This window comes from Echeneis naucrates, chromosome 17, assembly GCF_900963305.1.
Source record: "Echeneis naucrates chromosome 17, fEcheNa1.1, whole genome shotgun sequence".
NCBI classification, from domain to species: domain Eukaryota; kingdom Metazoa; phylum Chordata; class Actinopteri; order Carangiformes; family Echeneidae; genus Echeneis; species Echeneis naucrates.
In genome coordinates, this window is record NC_042527.1 from 11,084,674 (window position 1) to 11,102,380 (window position 17,707).

The following is a 17,707-nucleotide window of genomic DNA, read 5'->3' on the forward strand; positions in this document are numbered from 1 at the left end:
AATATACAATCTTAATTTCTGGGAAAAGCCTAATTTTTTTTCAATTGCACAGAGAGATGCAGGAACATGACACAACGAAATGGAAGAAGTTACTCGTTTACCGATGCGTGAGATAACCACTGTGCTCAGAGGCATATTGTAAAAAGCCATACATGGCTACCATGGCAGAACAACTGAGCTTTGGTACTACAGTATATGCTGACAGGGGAGGATTGGATGAAAAGGGAGTAAGAGAGGAAAATGGGACTGAAAAAAAGCTGGATTGTATATCTCTTTCATATCTGACAGCTGTAATTCTATTGTCCATTTGGCAAGTGCTGAATGATCATATTACCTAGATGGTTGTTTGGCAGAGCAAAGAATGAGGCATATGGCAAGAGAAGAGACAGAAAAAATAAGGTGGCAGAGGTACATTAAAATATAAAACTGAGGCATTGGCATAAGCACATTCAGACTCTCTTCCAAGGCTCAGCACACAAATATCTTTTAATAATAGAACATGTTAAACTGCAGCTGGATTTGATCTACATCCACATGCACAATCATGTTGATTGGCTGATGGCTGCCATGACCTTTAGGGAATATTTACATCCTGCCTGGACATATTAGGCATTGAGAATGAAGTGTCGGGCATTCATGTGACTGTAACTTGCAGGACTACTGATTGATGATAGTTTAACTTTAGCTGAGCTAAATGTCATTACATATTCAGAACAGCTAGCAATTATGTCAATACATTAAATTTGAAGACCTAGTTAAAATTCAATTTGGGAAAAAAAAAAAAAAAAAATCAAGTTGCAGCATTTGATTTTGTTTTTTGCCAAAAAGAATAATGGTTGTATTAGACAGACTTGTCTTTAAGCCAGGAATCCTACTTATCCAAGCGCTAGTTGAGAAAATGTAAAATGTTGAGAACAAAGAGGAGAAGGAAACATAGAAAAGTGACATTGAGCTGTAATATTTAACGCACAGCAAAAACAACAAGACCTACTACCTTTCCCTTTGTGAATTCCCCACCTGTGTAAGGGCAATGAAAAAAAATAAATACATTCGGCACAAACAAACACTGTTATCCTGGGTGCACTGAATGGACAAATGATGATCTGGGAGCCATTAGAGTGTTTATGTGTCAGCCTGAGTCTCCATCAATAACAACACTTATCGCGCACATACTGTGCCCCAGGAGCTCTTCAAGCCCCTTAGCCAGCATTTAGATGCTATTAAAAGGTCCCTTATATTGAACAAGCCGACACATCGCATAATTCCTATCGTTTATCAACAGTCTCTCTGTGGATGCCTTTATTTTCTCTGTCTCTCCTCTGACTTTCCCTGGCTGGCATTATGCACCATTTACCCATGCCTGTTGCTTTTTCTGTCCATCTGGTTCTCTTTTCATGCATTTTTCCCTTGCTTGTTTCCTCCAAAGCTCCCTACCATTCCTTACCCTCACTATCATTTTGTGCTCTTTTCCCCCTCCATCTAAACTTACTTTCCACTGCTTTGGCCCCCCTCAACACTGTAATTCTTCTGTTTCTTTCCCTCCATCTTGGTTTCTCTCGCTTTCATTTTAGCCTTCCGAGCTGCCGTCACTCCTGGTGAGTAATGTGTTTGGCATAATTAGGCCAGCGTACTCCACGTCCCCACCGACGTGATTTGCATGCAGATAAAATGAGCCAATCAAGCGCCACAATGGGAGCAGATGTCCTTGTCTCTCAAGACATCATCAGAGGTGACCCTGAAAGCAGGAAATTAGAAGGTGGGTGGCGGGAGGTGGGAGTGAATCAAATCCGTTGTATAGTTGTAAGAATATTGAAACACAGATAAGGAAATCTGCCACCAGTGCCCAAACTGGGTAAACACGGACTTTGTGATTTAAAGGGTGAAAGAAAAAGGATGTGGGGTTAAATATGGTTAAAACATCTAATTGCTAGTTTATTAGGAATTGCATCATGGTGAGAAGTCTTTGTTTCACTACTCTGCCTCGTATTTAGACCTCAGTGTCTACCTACACGATGACTGTAGTCATAAAATGTTTGTTTTTAACATAGTCAGGTATGTGTTTATACTTGCTAATCACCAAATCTGTGTCTACTGACATCAAGGTTTTTAGATCTGTGTGTGACCTGCCGCAACAGCAGAGGCGACTGCTAGTGCTTTTCTGAGAGCAGACCTGTACTTAGATCTGAGTTTTGTGCCTAATTCCTGATTCTGATACGGTACATTCGGGTGCGCTTAATGTCATTCTCATGAATTCTCCACCTGATTCTACCTCCATACGAGGACATGGTGTTACTTAACAAGCCAGGTGGGAGATTTTCAGACCTACATGTATAAGTTAGTGATTCCTGCCTGCTCATCTAGAATTGTGTGTAGCCATAAGACAGCCAGCCAGTACTCTTCAAATCAGATTAAGCTCTATGACCACTGATCTCCTTTGGACTGAAGTAGGCTGAAACACCATGGCCCTTGGCTGCTCATAAATACTAACATACCATGCACTGGCACAGTGTGTAATCTGTGTGTCTCAGTACTCAAGATCTGGATAACCATCAAAGTAAAATCATGTTTTATCATGTTTTACACAAAACCCAAAGATGTTTAAAATTCAATTAACGTTCCTTATTTCAGCGTTTTAATGGAAGGTCATTTTTGACCTGGAGGACAAGGGGCGTATGAACATTGTGAAGATATCACTTGAGTTTAGAAGCAACATTTTTTTTATGATAATCAATTTAAATTGTTTCTGTTGACCAACTAAGTCAACAAGAAACAAGTTGTTTCACCAAGAGATGGGGCAGTTAGCTTTTTTTAATATATATAGTTTAATCAATAGGAAGGTGGAAAGGCTGCCCTGAGTTTAAATCCAGTCCCATTAAGAAATTCAGCAAAGACGCAGTCAGCAGCCAGACATGAGGGGACAAAGTTTGGAATGGACCATGGACAGGACTTTACAGTTATATTCACAAACATGAAAAACTATGAAAAGCTTCAGTAAATAGAAGATTTACAACCAAAGTATTACAAGTTGTTAATATAGCCTTTCCTTGCAATCTTAATATTTTATAAAAGTAAATGAATATTATCGCTATTTTAATTTTTAGAGGGTTTGTTAATTAGTTATACACACACACACACACACACACATCTACACACATGCACACAGACAATCCAGATGCCAGTGATGGCACCATTAGACCAAACACCACCTGCCAGGTTTAAGGCTTCCGTCTGTCTAACACACCTGGCTGTCATCGAACACACTGCTCCCTTCGGATCCATAACTCTCCCTGTCCTCTCTGACCTTTTCCCTCTCCCTTTTACATGTAAACCCATCTCCTTTTCTCTGTTTATCTCTTTAACACTCATTCTGGCTACCGCTCTCCACTGTATGTTTTATCCTTCCATCTGTCTCATTTTCCGGCTGCCCTCTGTTTCACCCAGTCCCCCCCCCCCCCAGCAATTTCAACAAAATCTTTGTTTAACATAATATATTGTTTAGCTTGTACCACTCTACACAGTATGAGCGACAGCAGAGACTTTGGGAATACCAAGTGCAAACCGCATATGCACACAGTGTATACAAAGACCATTTCAGTCACTCATACAGTGGCACACGCCAAATTACAAACTTGCAAACACATGCATATAAACGTACATCTGCATGTTGTCATGTACACAGTGTGCACACACTTAGTTTTAGAGCCAGCTGTATGTGAGGATGCTGGTCCTCTAATCTGTGGTTTGCTTGGGGCTCCTTCCAAAGTCCCAGGACCTAAAAAGGCCAAGCCTAACTGGGCTGGAACAGTAACACCCTACACTTAGCCACATGGCGCTAGCTAGCCCACACCCTGCTAAACACAGCCAGATGTGCAGAGACTGGCAGCATAGTAAAATGTCGCTGCAGCCTCTACTAGATGTACAAAGTCAAATCTCTGCCCTATATCGGCTAATGCACACCAATTTTTAACCATCGACTTCAACCTGAACCTTAAAAATAGTATGTGCCTAATCCTGGGGGTGACTCACAATCAGCTGCTTTTGAGGAAACACAACAAGCAGTGGTTAGTGTGGAAATTGTTTTACTGAGGCCTAAAAGTGAAGTCACTCAAAAGATGAAATTAAAAAACAAAAAACAGGATGTCTTCAATAAGAATGGCTTATTCCTGCCAAGTTGTGCTGATCATGTGGTAGCAAATGTAACATATTATGGTCCAATTAACCCCAGTCTATTGCTCAGCTATCATCTTCAGAGGGCATAGTCAACAACAGATGGTTTTTAAAACTCAAGCTCCCAACACACATATACTTCCCCTCTCCCTCTGTCAGTCATGCTGCCCCCATCTGATGCTCATAGGGGTGAGATAAGGGGACATGAGAAAGGGAGGGGGGGGTGAACTGGATGAGAGTGGGAGTAAGTTAGCTTTGGAGAAGACAGTGTGTTGGGGGAAAAAAAAAAAGAGAAGCAGAGGGAAGCATCTATTGACTGTCAGGCATTTGTAAGAACATGAAGAAGAATGTGTCTGGAGAAGCATACAGAACATTTACAAAAACAACCTCCAGATGACTCCATTGTGAAGAAACACAACTTAACACATACATGACTGTCTTTATGTGTATTTTGCTACAAATTTTTGGATGCACATCACTAGTGTTCGGAGGTCACGGCTGAGTGCTGCTTGAATGTACGTGTCTGTAGTCTGCATGCTGTTTACTGCCTCTGCTGTGCTCAACAAGGTCTTTCCCCGCAGAAATAAGGAAACTTCAACAACTGTAGGATGACATAAACTGTCCTGGAGGGAATTTGTATGTCTTGGACAGGTTTGTGTGTGTATGCACATCTGTGTGTTTTGGCAGGATGGCTGCGTCACACTGGTTTAACAGCGCCACGAGTGAAAAGGAGGGACCACAGCAACGGGAGAGGAGTAAACAAATGTCACTCAGCCGCTGATCGCTGCTATCTCAAAAGGTCAGGATAAGTAGGCAAGCTCAGAGCCCAGGCTGACAGATCCATTGTCACCAACTGGCCAAGGAGAACAAGTGGAGCACAGAGATACCCTTCTACTTACTGGAGCAGGTCATTGAACACATAATTGCCTTTGTGCCAATGTTCTAAGACTCCCCTTTTTTGTCTGTCTTTCATTTCTTTTTTCCTCACTCTAAGGATAGCAGTGATTCAACTTTGTTAAGAAAAACAATAGATTGACATGTTTGCCATCATAAAACAGTCAAATTGTAGCATTGCGAATTTCTACTGTACAATGTAAAAACAAACAATCTAAAACTTTAATTTGCTTTCTTGTATATTACATTGAATCGTCATTAAAAATTACCTTTTCTTTCTTTTTCGCAAAGATTCAAAATAAGGCAAGGGGAGAGAGGCATGAGATCACATATACGACAAGTTGCCTGGCATGATTAACATCTTGAACGTATCGCCGGCGCCACAGGGCATCAAGTTCATGTAGTTTAACAGTTTAGAAATGTTGTGTTTGTCTGACTTCAGACATCAACATTCAAACTGTGAAATCTCGATTTGTACTTCTAGCAAAATAAAAAAAGAAAAATTTGGCAGTCTGACAACTCCACTGAAAGGCAATACAAACTTCCTCAGTTGAAGCATGACAGCAGATCAATGTTCTGCATCAATCTGCACCCAGTATGATAAAATGACTTCAACTTATCTCTTACACTTATTGTCAGTCTGCGTGTGTGCATTTTTGTGTCAGCTGGCCATCTCTGGAATGAAAACATGAAGTGAGGAATACCACTGCTGGCAAGAATTTGTGCTGATTGACTGACCCTGGAAGAGCCAAAAGTGGCATTTTGGATGTTGGCTGCAATATGGCCTCAAAATGCAAAATTCAAACTTCTCTTTTTTCTCCCACTTAACTCACGTAGTTATTGAGAACATAAAAAAAAAAAACCAACTCACCATCGAAGGTCTTGTACTGTCCATTGAGTGAGTTCTGCAGGGATCGTCCAGCTTCTTTGAGAACTCCTTCCACCTCTTTGCGGCTCAGCACGGCCAGGTTGTCCTCCATCTCGCTGGTACAGCAGGTGTAACCCTGGGGACAGATGCGCAGGTGTTCCCCTAGCAGGAAGACGAGGGGAAAAGAGTGGGTGAAGGAAAGGAGAACAAATAGGGAGGAGGGAGATTCATGGGGAGACACAAAAAAGACAACAACAAAAAAGAAGAAGAAGAAGAAAAAAAAAACAGAAAAAAAAGATTCATTAGTTAAGCATTTACAAGTCCCATCAATTCAATCAGCACTTAACAAATCAAACATTAATAGTTCTCCACGTCTGCATATCAAGTTCCACAGTGAACACTAATGTGACAGGCGGAATTAGCTGCAATGACTATTTTTATGGCCTTAAACCCACACAGCCTGTTGGCAGTGGAGGAGGCAGGGCTGGAGGTGTTCGCCCGCCTGATTACCTGGCAAGATCTGGAGAAATGTGTGGCAATGGAGCACTGAGGCAGGAGCACGGCATCAGCTCCCATACGATTTTAATGAGCACTCCTGAAACGCGTGCCTGTCCATGCATTTAAAAACATGAACACACACACACACACACACACACACACACGTACATGCCTGAACTCAGAAAACGAGGTATGTGTGTGTGTGTCTGTGCTCATTTTTGTGGGGCCAAGTGCCGTGTGAGAGAATTTAAATAAGGGGTTTTCAAAGTGGTTTTAAACTGCAGTCAAGCTGGAGTTGGAGTCAGAACAAATTAAATTATAATAATAATCCGTCTTCCACATCAATGCGGCCGAGCTGGACTGGGGGTGACATTCATTTACAGGTGAGGGGAGCAGATAATGTTTGACACGAGGATTTGAGTAGGACGGAATCTGTACATTCCTCCCTACTGTTACTATTTCTGGACACACGCATACACACACATGCTGACATACTGACATGCATCTGAGACAAAGACAGTAAAGACAACTGAGGGATTTTTCCGTTTCCACAATGAGAATGAAATTCATTACAGGTTTTAATTTGCCCACGTAGAGAAGCACACAAACAAGGAGTAGAGTTCAGAAAGGCTATAGAATGTATGCAGATAGAGTGGTACTCTTTCGTAGGCAGCAGGGAGGCCACATCTTTTAGCTATGTGCTGTTGTTTATTGGAAAGATGAATAAATATTTAATATATTGCAAACACAGAGCATCCAGTCGTCTATATAATGACTCATCCAGGGCGCCTTTTCTCAACTGCATCAGACATAGACTCCTGACACGGCCGCACATAATAGAACACACACGGACTGTGTTCATCTTTGTAGTGAGGCCCTGGTTTCCCCGTTTATGTAAAGTATTGTTCATGCAGCTTGTAGTGTTTCTCTCTTCTACTTGTATTGCTGCGTCTGTGAGACAGGCACCAGACTGACTCTCGCCGAGACCCCCCTCCCACCCAAAGGCCCCACCGTGACAGGCATTAAGCACTAACTGCCTCTGAGAAATTCCCATCCAAGCCATCAGCCATTCTTTTTCTGTTCTTCTCTTCCTGCTCGAGGGCTCTCTTAGATCTTTATGTATGACCTCTCACTGTACACCACACACACACACACACACACACACACACACACACACACACACACACACACACACACACACACACACACACACAGAGAGAGACACACACACACACAGATATTAAACCTAAGGTATAACTTTCTGCTTCGGTATTGAATGTTTCAAACATTAGACATCTGAAAGACTAGATTGATTTTGAAACTACAATAGACACTTGCACAGTAATACTTCCCAACACTTTGGTGTTGCACTTTGTCATCAGACTGAAATACAGTAGTAAGGCTGATACCAATGAAAATACTGAAAATTTGCAGTCTTGAAATATTAAATGATTCTAAAGGTATAAACAGCGGAGGATTGATGCCCCTCAGGCATCCATTAGCATGCACCTTACAGAGCTTTAACTGAGTGCAGGGGCATCAATAACTTTGATTCTGTCACTCGCCTCATAATTAATTGACAATTTCTACATATGCTGGCTCAACAATTACAGGCAGGTATTTCACCTCCATTTACTGTGGTTACTTACTGAGCGCACCCTAATCTGGGCTTTTTCACAGTCCAAGCTGTATATGACAAAAATCTATACTCTTTGCTGATTATGTGTCAGCCAAGTTTCTGTAACTTTCCTTGACGTGCGTCATCCTGGGCTACTCTGAAATCAAACAAATAAAAGGCAATTTTTATCTTTCAACACCAAAGAGAAGAAGGGGCTGCTCGGATCGGAATACAATGTGGCATCTCTCCAGAGATCACGCTGCGATCTGTATATAAACACCAAGGGGGAAGTTTGGGTTTGGGCCTGGGGGAAAAAAAAAAAAAGTGTGCATGTGCTGCATAGTGTGTCTAAAAGAAAAATAGAGAAGAAGAAGAAGAAGAAAAAAAAGGGAGGGGTAAGAAGTAAGATTGATAGAGTAGTAGTATACAGTACTACCAGGGGTCAGCAGCAATCTGTCAGCTCCTGAGATGGCCATTTAAATGCTTGGACTGGTTTGTCTGTCTACGCAGGCGTGTGTGTGTGTGCGTGCATGTGCGTGCGTGGGCCTGTAGCCATTTCTTCCAGTGCAATCTGCTTGCTGCCTGCCATTTGAAGGACATCTGTGTAAAGAACACAACACACACACACACACACACACACACACACACACACAAATATCCACGCATGAATACTAGGAGGTGTGAGGTTTCCAGATGCAGCCAGGTGGAAACAGCCTCTTCAGAGAGTCCATTTAAAAAATCTGAAAAGAATGTGACGCTTTTCAGTACACACACGTAACTCCTGCCAACAGGACACACGCAGCCATTCAGTTTTAAGCGCACACTCATCGTCCTAACCACACACTGGCTGTGCAGCAGGAAAGGTCACCTGTAACGGAGCATTATGTTTCCAGTTGGCTAACCTAATAGTCGGCTAATGTAACAAACACCAGCAGTCTCTTCCTTTCAACTCCGTAAACTGGAGTACGCTTCTGTGTGTGTGTGTGTGTGTGTCTATCTGGGAGAGAGTGAAACTAACCCACATTCACTCAAAGCGTAAAGTGAAGGCTTCCTATACAACTACACACATCTCTAGCTCCCCGTCTCTCTCTCCTTCTTTCATGCAAGCACACACTTTCAGTCTTGCAGCTGGAGGACGGTAGAATTGCAGGGAGGGCAGCGCAATCTAGAGAGGAGCTCCAACAGTCGCATGTACGGTGCCACATCAGGGAGGATGCCCAATTTTCTGCGCTTATAACACCAGACACTGTACAGTCTCCACTTACCACATGGCTTAAAAAAAACATATCACAAAACCCACGTCGCCTACATTAGAGGTTTACTCTTTGCAAAAGCCATTTCCTGTTTTTATTGTTCCTGAAGACTGAATAAACCTCATGGAATACAACAATAGACTTGAAAAATATGATCATAATAACAATAATAACATGGTTCATGTGCCACATGAGTAGGGGAATTACAGCAGTTAAATTGATTGCGGAGTTGGTGCACAGAGATGAAACAAAATCACACATAATTGAGATCTGCTAAAAATGATCTATTCAAATATATTGAAATTGACAGAGTAGGTATTCTGTATTCATCAACCACCCTCTGTGAGACCAATCAGCACAGACATAACAGGCCAATTATCTAGCCTCACCTAAAATTGAACACATGCAGAAACCACCCACGTATTGATTTATGCATGAGGGGAACATTAAGGAAAAGTAACTGTTCACCTTAATCCCATACCAGTCTTTTATCACATATTTCCCCTTTTTCTTTTGGCAAACCCAGCTAGTAGATGGTGAGCAATTCCCTAACAATTAGCTTATCACTGTTCACCAGGGAGGAAGGGTCCTATTAAAGAGCAATCTGGGGAGGCAGAATAAGATTGTGCACACTGTGATAAAGCATGGGAGAAACTGACATCCAGGGGGCTTTTAGAGATGGTGGGAAACGCGCAGAGAGGAGAGGGCAACAGGAAATTAGGAAGAACTAAAAGTGCTTCAGTCATTTGTCTGGGAGTCTGTGAACAACACAGAAGCCAAAAACCTTTCCTTTTCCTGTTAGTCACCACCAGTGTGTAATAATTAAATGTATTTTTCTTCCTTTCTGATCCAGAAAAAAAAACCTAGAAACAAAACAAACCAAAAACAACAACAACAACAACAACAACCCAACAACACAGGTCTACCAGTGTAATGCACAGCCACTATTGTGATTTATATCATGGCTTTGGCAAATTAAGATATACGACATACTGATGTAGGTTTAATGCTTACTTGGATATTCCAACAAAAAATGTTTTAGCTGGACTCTGGAAGTTTTCATGAAATCATGAACTGTTTATTCAAAACCAACATCTGTGTTCTTCTGTGACGGACAATTAGGCATTTTGCCTTTAAACAATGTGTCCTGTGTATTTGTAACATTTTTATCATGTAAACTGCTACCTGAGTGGCACAGCATTTACCACACCTGTGTAACGGAAAAAGAGAAAAAAAAAAAAAAAAAAAACTTTCCATGACTGTTTAAAATTTGCATTTTTATTCCTCCCGTTATTTAAAAATAGCGTGTAGGCAACTCAGTTACACTGAATAAATTTGAAACTTGTTACCCCATAAACAGTGCAACAATGGATGCCTCAGATTTTTCTTTGGCATCTGCTCTTCTGTGTTTTACATTTCAACATCTCTCGTCAAATGAAATTTGTTCTCGTGTTAAAGATTGGACGGCAGATGCTTGTTGTAAACAGCCAGCCGTCTTTAGAACCTGGTCTGGTTCCTCTTGTTGAGATCCAAAATGTGCCTTCACACCAGAAGTAAAACCACGCCAAATGACCCAGCTTGAGCTTGCTCTGCAAATATGAGTTTAGTAGCTCTGTCACATTGAATGGTTTTTTAAAATGAGCACATAAATGGTATCAACTAAACAGGCTGGCAGACAGAGGAGGGATTTGAGGTGGCATCCCAAAATTCAAGATTGAAAGTGTTTATTGTCATATGTACAGTAAAGAAACATGTTTCCCTGTACAATGAAATTCTTTAGATAAATAGAATAAAAACAGGACATAGATATCTAGAAATAGATAAAATAGAACAAGCTGACATATAAGCTATCAGCTCTTTGTGCAAAATGAAGCAGCTGGTGTGCAAAATGAAACATCCAAGATTATGGCATGTGCAAATGAAGTGTGCGAAATGTAGTGTAACAGTTGCCTGACTGTTACATGAGGTAGTCGATGCAAAGGACCTAAAGGTCCTACATTTCACACCTCTGTACCTCCGGCCTGAGGGCAGAAGTGGGAACAGCCCTCCTTCTTCTTGTCCATGTTGAGAATGGGGTTGTTGTCCCTACACCATGACACCAGACTGACCACCTCGTGTAAGCCGCTTCGTCCCCTGTCACTGTGGTGTCGTCTGCGAACTGCAGGATGATGATGTCCTCGTGGGAGGCAACACAGTCGTGGGTGAACAGTTTGTAGAGGATGGGGCTGAGGACACATCCCTGTGGAATGCCAATGTTTGTGGTAATGCTGGCTGAAGACCTGTTGCCAATCCTGACAGACTGGGGCCTCCCGGTCAGAAAGTCTAGCAGTCAGTCACAGAGGGTGGGGTGACCTAGACCCTAGACCTAGGGTGGAGAGTTGTTGGGTGAGTTTGTGTGTGTATGTGTGTGTGTGTGTGTGGGAGAGGGGGGTGGGGGTGGGGGCGGGTTGAACCCGGAGCTGTAGTCAAATAAAAAGTATCCTGATGTAGGATGTAGGTATTTTCCAGGTGGGAAAGGCAGTGGCGTACTGCAGGGGGCCCAGGGGGCCCAGGGGGCCCGATATGCTGCTCTGAATGTGGGCCAGCACCACTGTCTGTGCCACCGGCCTGTAGTCAGTCAGGCAGGTGGGTGGGCTGTTCTTGGGAAGGGGGCGATGGTTGGGGTGTTGAGGCAGGTTGAACAGTTGGTAAATCTCCACCCTTCTCCATAACGCTGGAGCACATTTGACGAAATGGCATAACTGCTCCACCACACTGATATGCTGACACACACAAGTGATGGTGCTTAGTAACAACTGCCATTGCACAATATACACAGTTTGAAACCAGAATGCAGATCATGTCCATGTCTTTGCATGCATGCATGCATGTGTACACATGCTCCGAGAACTGGGAGATTAGCAGTTTAATACAGTCACTGGTGAGAGTGAGTGTGTGTGAATGTGTGTGTGTGTGTGCATGTGTGCGTTTGTCCACATTTAGGTGGATTTAGCCCGTGCCAAGGAAAACACCCATGTAAAACCAGAAATCACACACATCTGCACACACATCTGCACACACCGTTGCACACTCTTTAACAGCGGATTAGGGTTAAACAGATGAAAAGGAACAGGGCTATTTGGCAGCAGAGGCTGACATGTCTGATCCACCCACTGTACACAGGGAAATTTCACACAGCAGACAAAGTGCTCATTACATACACGAACACTATGGTCTCTGTCCTACTGCTGTCACCCTGCATCAGCTGCGTGTCCTTTTACCTGTTATTGTCCTTCTGACTTTCACACCTTTAAAACAGCAGAGAGGCAGCTCAGGCTTTAACCTAGACAGACCCTAGACACTCAGCACTGTGGTAATGTGAGACAAGTGGAGACATATATAGACATATATAGCTTCCTTGAGCCAGACAAGGTGGTGACCACACAACACATTAATAACACATTACCACTGAGGCGGGCTGCTCTTTTCAAACTCATACTGCCTACCTGCCTCATGGGTAACCACATGGCCGTTCATGAATTACTGAAGGAAACAATAGAGCACTCTATTGCCACACTAAGCAGTTCCTCTGTCACTCAATTGATTTGAATAAGAACCATTTTATTAGGGATGGGGAAAAAGGTGTGACCAACTTCTAATTTCGGCCACAGGAGAGAGGAACAGCTAAATTGCTAATATGATAATGTAATGATATGGGCACTAGGAATAGATTAGTGTGTTACAGTTAAATAGCTTTGGCTGTGATTAACTCGGCGGTCAGCTAATGTTAACAAATGGGCATGGCAGAAAGGAGGGCAATGGAGAATGGAAGCAGAGTATATCAAAGGACAGGGTGGGATGGGAAGACCAGACACTGCGCTATATTTTCCTACTTCCAAAAAGTGTGCATAGCATTGAATATTTTTTTAATATCGCAGATGCTGATACACCACTTTTTGGTTGCCCTTCCCCAAAGGTGAAATACAGAATTATTACTGCAGCTGAAATCACTCAGCCTCTGAATGAATTTTTCCAAATCAACATTTTTGCATCTTTAAAAGCAAAACAGTTTCATCGTGACAAATGTGAATAAAATCATTATAGAGTATGTCCTTGTTCCTCTAATATTGTTTCCCATAGCAACAGATGTGAACCAGATGCTGGAACAGCAAGCTTGAGAGCAACAGCGATAGTGTCATTGTTTACAGATGAAAATGGATTAGAGACGGCAAACTTCTCATATTACATGAGAGAGAGAGAAAGAATGCGGGTGAGTGAGAAAGAGGGACAAACTAAACTGAAACTTTATTGTGTTTTAAAAGGCACACGGGTCATTGCATGAATGCTAAGCCCAGGAGCCTGCAACATTTGTTCTGGGTCGGACAGAATCTGCAGGATTCCAATCCTGTTGCAGCCCTCTAATGCCAACTGTGATTTATAAGGAACATGATGGATTACAACAGGTTTTGTAATTAAGTTGCTGTGGCCCTGTGAAACATGCTTGGCTGCCCACTCCACCACGCACACACAAACACATTTGCTCTTTGCCCAACTCCCAAACGCCCCTGATTCACACCCCCCTGTTCACACACAGACAAACACACAAATCTCACTGGCCAATAACAAACCAAAGAGCGTGAGCGCCAGTTGCTTTAAATGGTGGCAGCAGGCCTGTCACATTTACTTAGTAGATACAGTCACAGTGCTGTCAAATATATTAAAAGGTTGGAGATTTCCAACCAACTTGTCCAACTTTGTTCTTGTCTTCAGCGTGTTCACCACCCCTATTCATTCCCACCATTTGTTTATTTCAATTTCTTTGCTGACTGAGATTACATCATGATCTGTAATGTAGGTGAATGCCATTTACTTAGATATATATATATAAAGCACAAACCCGTATATATATACACTGTACTGTACAGACAGTGTACACACATACGTCCTATAACCGTTTCTTCTCGTCTGTTACAGACTTGTCTTAACTTGAGCTCACTTGTGTGTTGATTGACTTCTGACAGACTAAATCTTAGTGTGTGTGTGTGTGTAGGCAAAAATAAGGAAGGCAAGCAATGAAAAAGTCAGTGAAAAAGTTATATTGCCTGTTCAGATGTATTTCAGCCATAAGCCTTTTTTTATGATGGGTCAAGTGAAAATAAAAGCAGTAACAGAAGGCTATAGAAAGCTGACCTCATTCCTGTGTCTGGAGGAATGTGTGTGTTGTTTTGAGATCTGTGTGGGTGAGTTTGCCACAAATGATCTGGAGCAGGTCTTTGATGAGAAGTATCAACAGTTCAGACTGAACATCTTGTCACGCGATGAAGATGAAAGAAAACTTGCACTTCTGCCTCTCGTGTATATTAATGACGTATTGGAGGTTCACAAAAACTCTTCAAGATTTGGGAGGTATAAAAAGCTGTCTTTTCACACAGGAAACTGATTTGCTGGCTTCATGCAAACAGTCTTTTTTTTTTCTCTCTGCTCTGACAACAAGATTTGATTGCGAAGCTGCAGGAGGTATTGGTATTAATAATTAGAAATTTATGACAAGAGAAGGTCGTTGTTAGCTGTCGCAGTTTGCTTAACTGATGAATTTATTGCGATGATAAATAACTACTTGTAATCAAATTCATAATCCTCTCAAATGCGTAGGCGCCTGTTGGCAGATATTTTCTTCAGAAGATGGTAGAGACAAGCTGAACTCCACAGAATTGGAAATAGCAACTTGCTGAGATGTTTTTCCATACCAACATCACAAAAGTGCAATATTTCAACCTTGCTGTTGAATATACTGTTTATCGCTCCAAGTTAGAAATATCAAAGAATAAAAGGGACACAATGTCTTAAATAATGTATCGAGATTTCACTACATTGTACTGACATGAAGCAAATCAGACTTAACATGGAATCCTTAATGATTTATCCATTCAAAGTGTCTGTACCACATATCATATTTCATTATAATTGACAGCTACCAACCACCACAGAGTGATTACAGAATAACAGGATCTGATCTTTATCACCCATTAATCACATAACCTGATGTAATACAAAAGGAAACCTCTAATACACATGATCTGGCTTTTGGAAACCGCACGATTTTTACTCCCTTTCTATGAAAAGCCATCATGCTGAGCCAGACCCCCCCCAAACCCGCCGGCTCTGCCACCGGTCAGACAGCCACGTGACTCATACATTACGCTGTACATGCGCTTGTGCTTGTGTGTATGAGAGCGCTTATAGCTTGGCTGCTATACACCTGTGAGCTTCCCCCCTGCAGCAGGCCTGTCTCCGGATGGTGAAAGAACAAACAAAGCAGCCAGTCCCCCGCCTGCTCGCTGCTGCTCTGAGGTTGAGAGGCTGACAGATAGAAGCTGACCTGCTGTTGTCAGGGCCTGCCAAAGCAAAAACAGCTTCAACACACTCAGCCACTGACTGCGGCAGAAACAGACACTGAGGATGGTGGGTGATGCAGCTAAGAGAGTTGTACGCAGGAGAAAACAAAACAAACTGGGGGAATAGGAAAGAAAAAGCTGACGGGTTGAAGATTTTTAACAAAGGAACCAAAGATGTAATAACTATCTACTGACTAAATCCAATGAAAACAGAACTGAACTGAATTCAAAAACTGCAAAAAATAAATAAATAAATAAAATCAAATATTTTTACAATAAATCCAAAACACAAACCTAGAAAGAAAAACAAGAAACTCATCCTAAAAATGACTAAAACATTTGGTTACCAGTTGGTTTCATACATTGGAGATGATGCAAATGAAGATCAAAATGTAGTAAATCACATTCTTGTGTTCCTTCTCTGAAACCCCTGTGGTACAGCCAGTAAAATACGAGATATTCACTGTTACTACAACAATTACTTTGTAAAGAGCCAATACAGACTTGTAAATAATACGAATGATTGAACCACTCAGACGTCCTGCACTCACATGCTGTGAGCTTAGTGTGTTGCTCCAAGTTTCGACTGCACAGAAACTGTTTCCTTACTTCTGTCCTTTGGAAAGGAATGAATAGAAATTCGTTTTTTGATCGAACACAAATGGCATGTATGAGGGGAGGCGTTGAATGTAATTCTAACCTGGCTCCTTTTCTCTGCTGCCACAGTACAAAGGCCTTCAGAAAAAGCCATCAATCATCAGCTTTTGACTTACGAACACACACCTCTGCCACCGCAATCCAGCCCTTTTCAAAGGCAGGGAGGTAGTTTGTTTAATCCTCAATTAGATCGCCTTTAATCTCCAATAATGAGTAAGAGTAGTATTAAATGTGGATGGATCTGATTATAGATCAGTGCTTGGAGAAAATATGACTGATGCTCGCTGCCTCAACCATCAGATCAAAGCACAGACAAGCCTCTCAGTACTTCCCTTGGTCGCCCCCCCCACCCCTCCCCACCACCCTTTTTTTTCCTTCCTTTGCCTGTGGCTGGGAATCTAGCCAGGGAATCTGGGCTTCCAAAGAGCAGATCCATACTTGCCCAGATCCTCAAACCCTGCCATTTTTTATTCATGGCTGCAGCCAGATAGCAATCTTTACCTTGAGGGAATTTTTCTTATCTGTATCATTTTATGCCATTTGTCTACATTTAGCATAAATCAAGATAAATAGTATCATCATCTGTCATCTGGTGACATTGCTGGTTTGATGGGAATTAAAATTGCACATGTTAATGGTAAGAGAGGCTGCCGCAGAGTCCACTTTGCAGCGGGCTTAAGCATTTTCACAAAATAAAACATCTAGCTGAGGTCTGATGAATCACAAAAATGCTAATAGCTGCACTTTAATCACTAGATCAAAAGACAGAGCTGTGTATGTTCCTGTTCCCTGGCAATCAGATGCATTATGACAATGACTGGGGGCTTCAGTGATTGTTCTCGAATGATTGCTCATAAGCCTCATAACCAATGAGTCATAGTAAGAGCTTGATCTGAAAAGGGGGCCTGACATGGGAACTAATGCTGTACAAGGAAAGCCCTGTTTTTGAAATGTTGTGTGTGAATGTTGTGCGTGCCAAGCTGTCTATTTTGAAGTCAGGTCAGGACAGGCTAGCACTTCAGGCCTCTTCTAGTCACTACGAGCCTGTGAGTCAGTAAAATGCCTCGACAAAAGACAGATAGATGGAGCTAACTGACAGCCAGGCAGACAGACAGACCAAAAAGCAAAACAGAAACGTCACCGCATGCCGTATTAGTATGACAGCGGAGCGGATACGCAGACAGGTAAGGAGACAGAGCAAACAATGATGAGGGGGTAGATATCAACACGTGCACAGCACAGCCCGCGGTACTGTCAAGACAAAGATGAAGATGCTGAGGGAATGTCAGAGCTATTAAGTCTGCGGTTTGTACTGTCTGCCTGAAAGAGCACAGAGCACCATTCGCCACAGTGGCGCATTTCAGAAACCAGTCCACCA

At 42.2% G+C, this 17,707-nt stretch overlaps 1 protein-coding gene across 2 annotated transcripts in view; it reads right to left on the reverse strand.

Moving 5' to 3' along the window:
• Positions 1 to 17,707, reverse strand: part of gpc1b (glypican 1b) — a 58,744-nt gene that overhangs the window by 18,421 nt on the left and 22,616 nt on the right. For both annotated transcript variants that reach the window (XM_029524165.1, XM_029524164.1), the window contains one exon: positions 5,933 to 6,091. In XM_029524165.1, the coding sequence (XP_029380025.1) occupies positions 5,933 to 6,091 (159 nt within the window). The remainder of the gene's footprint in view (positions 1 to 5,932; positions 6,092 to 17,707) is intronic.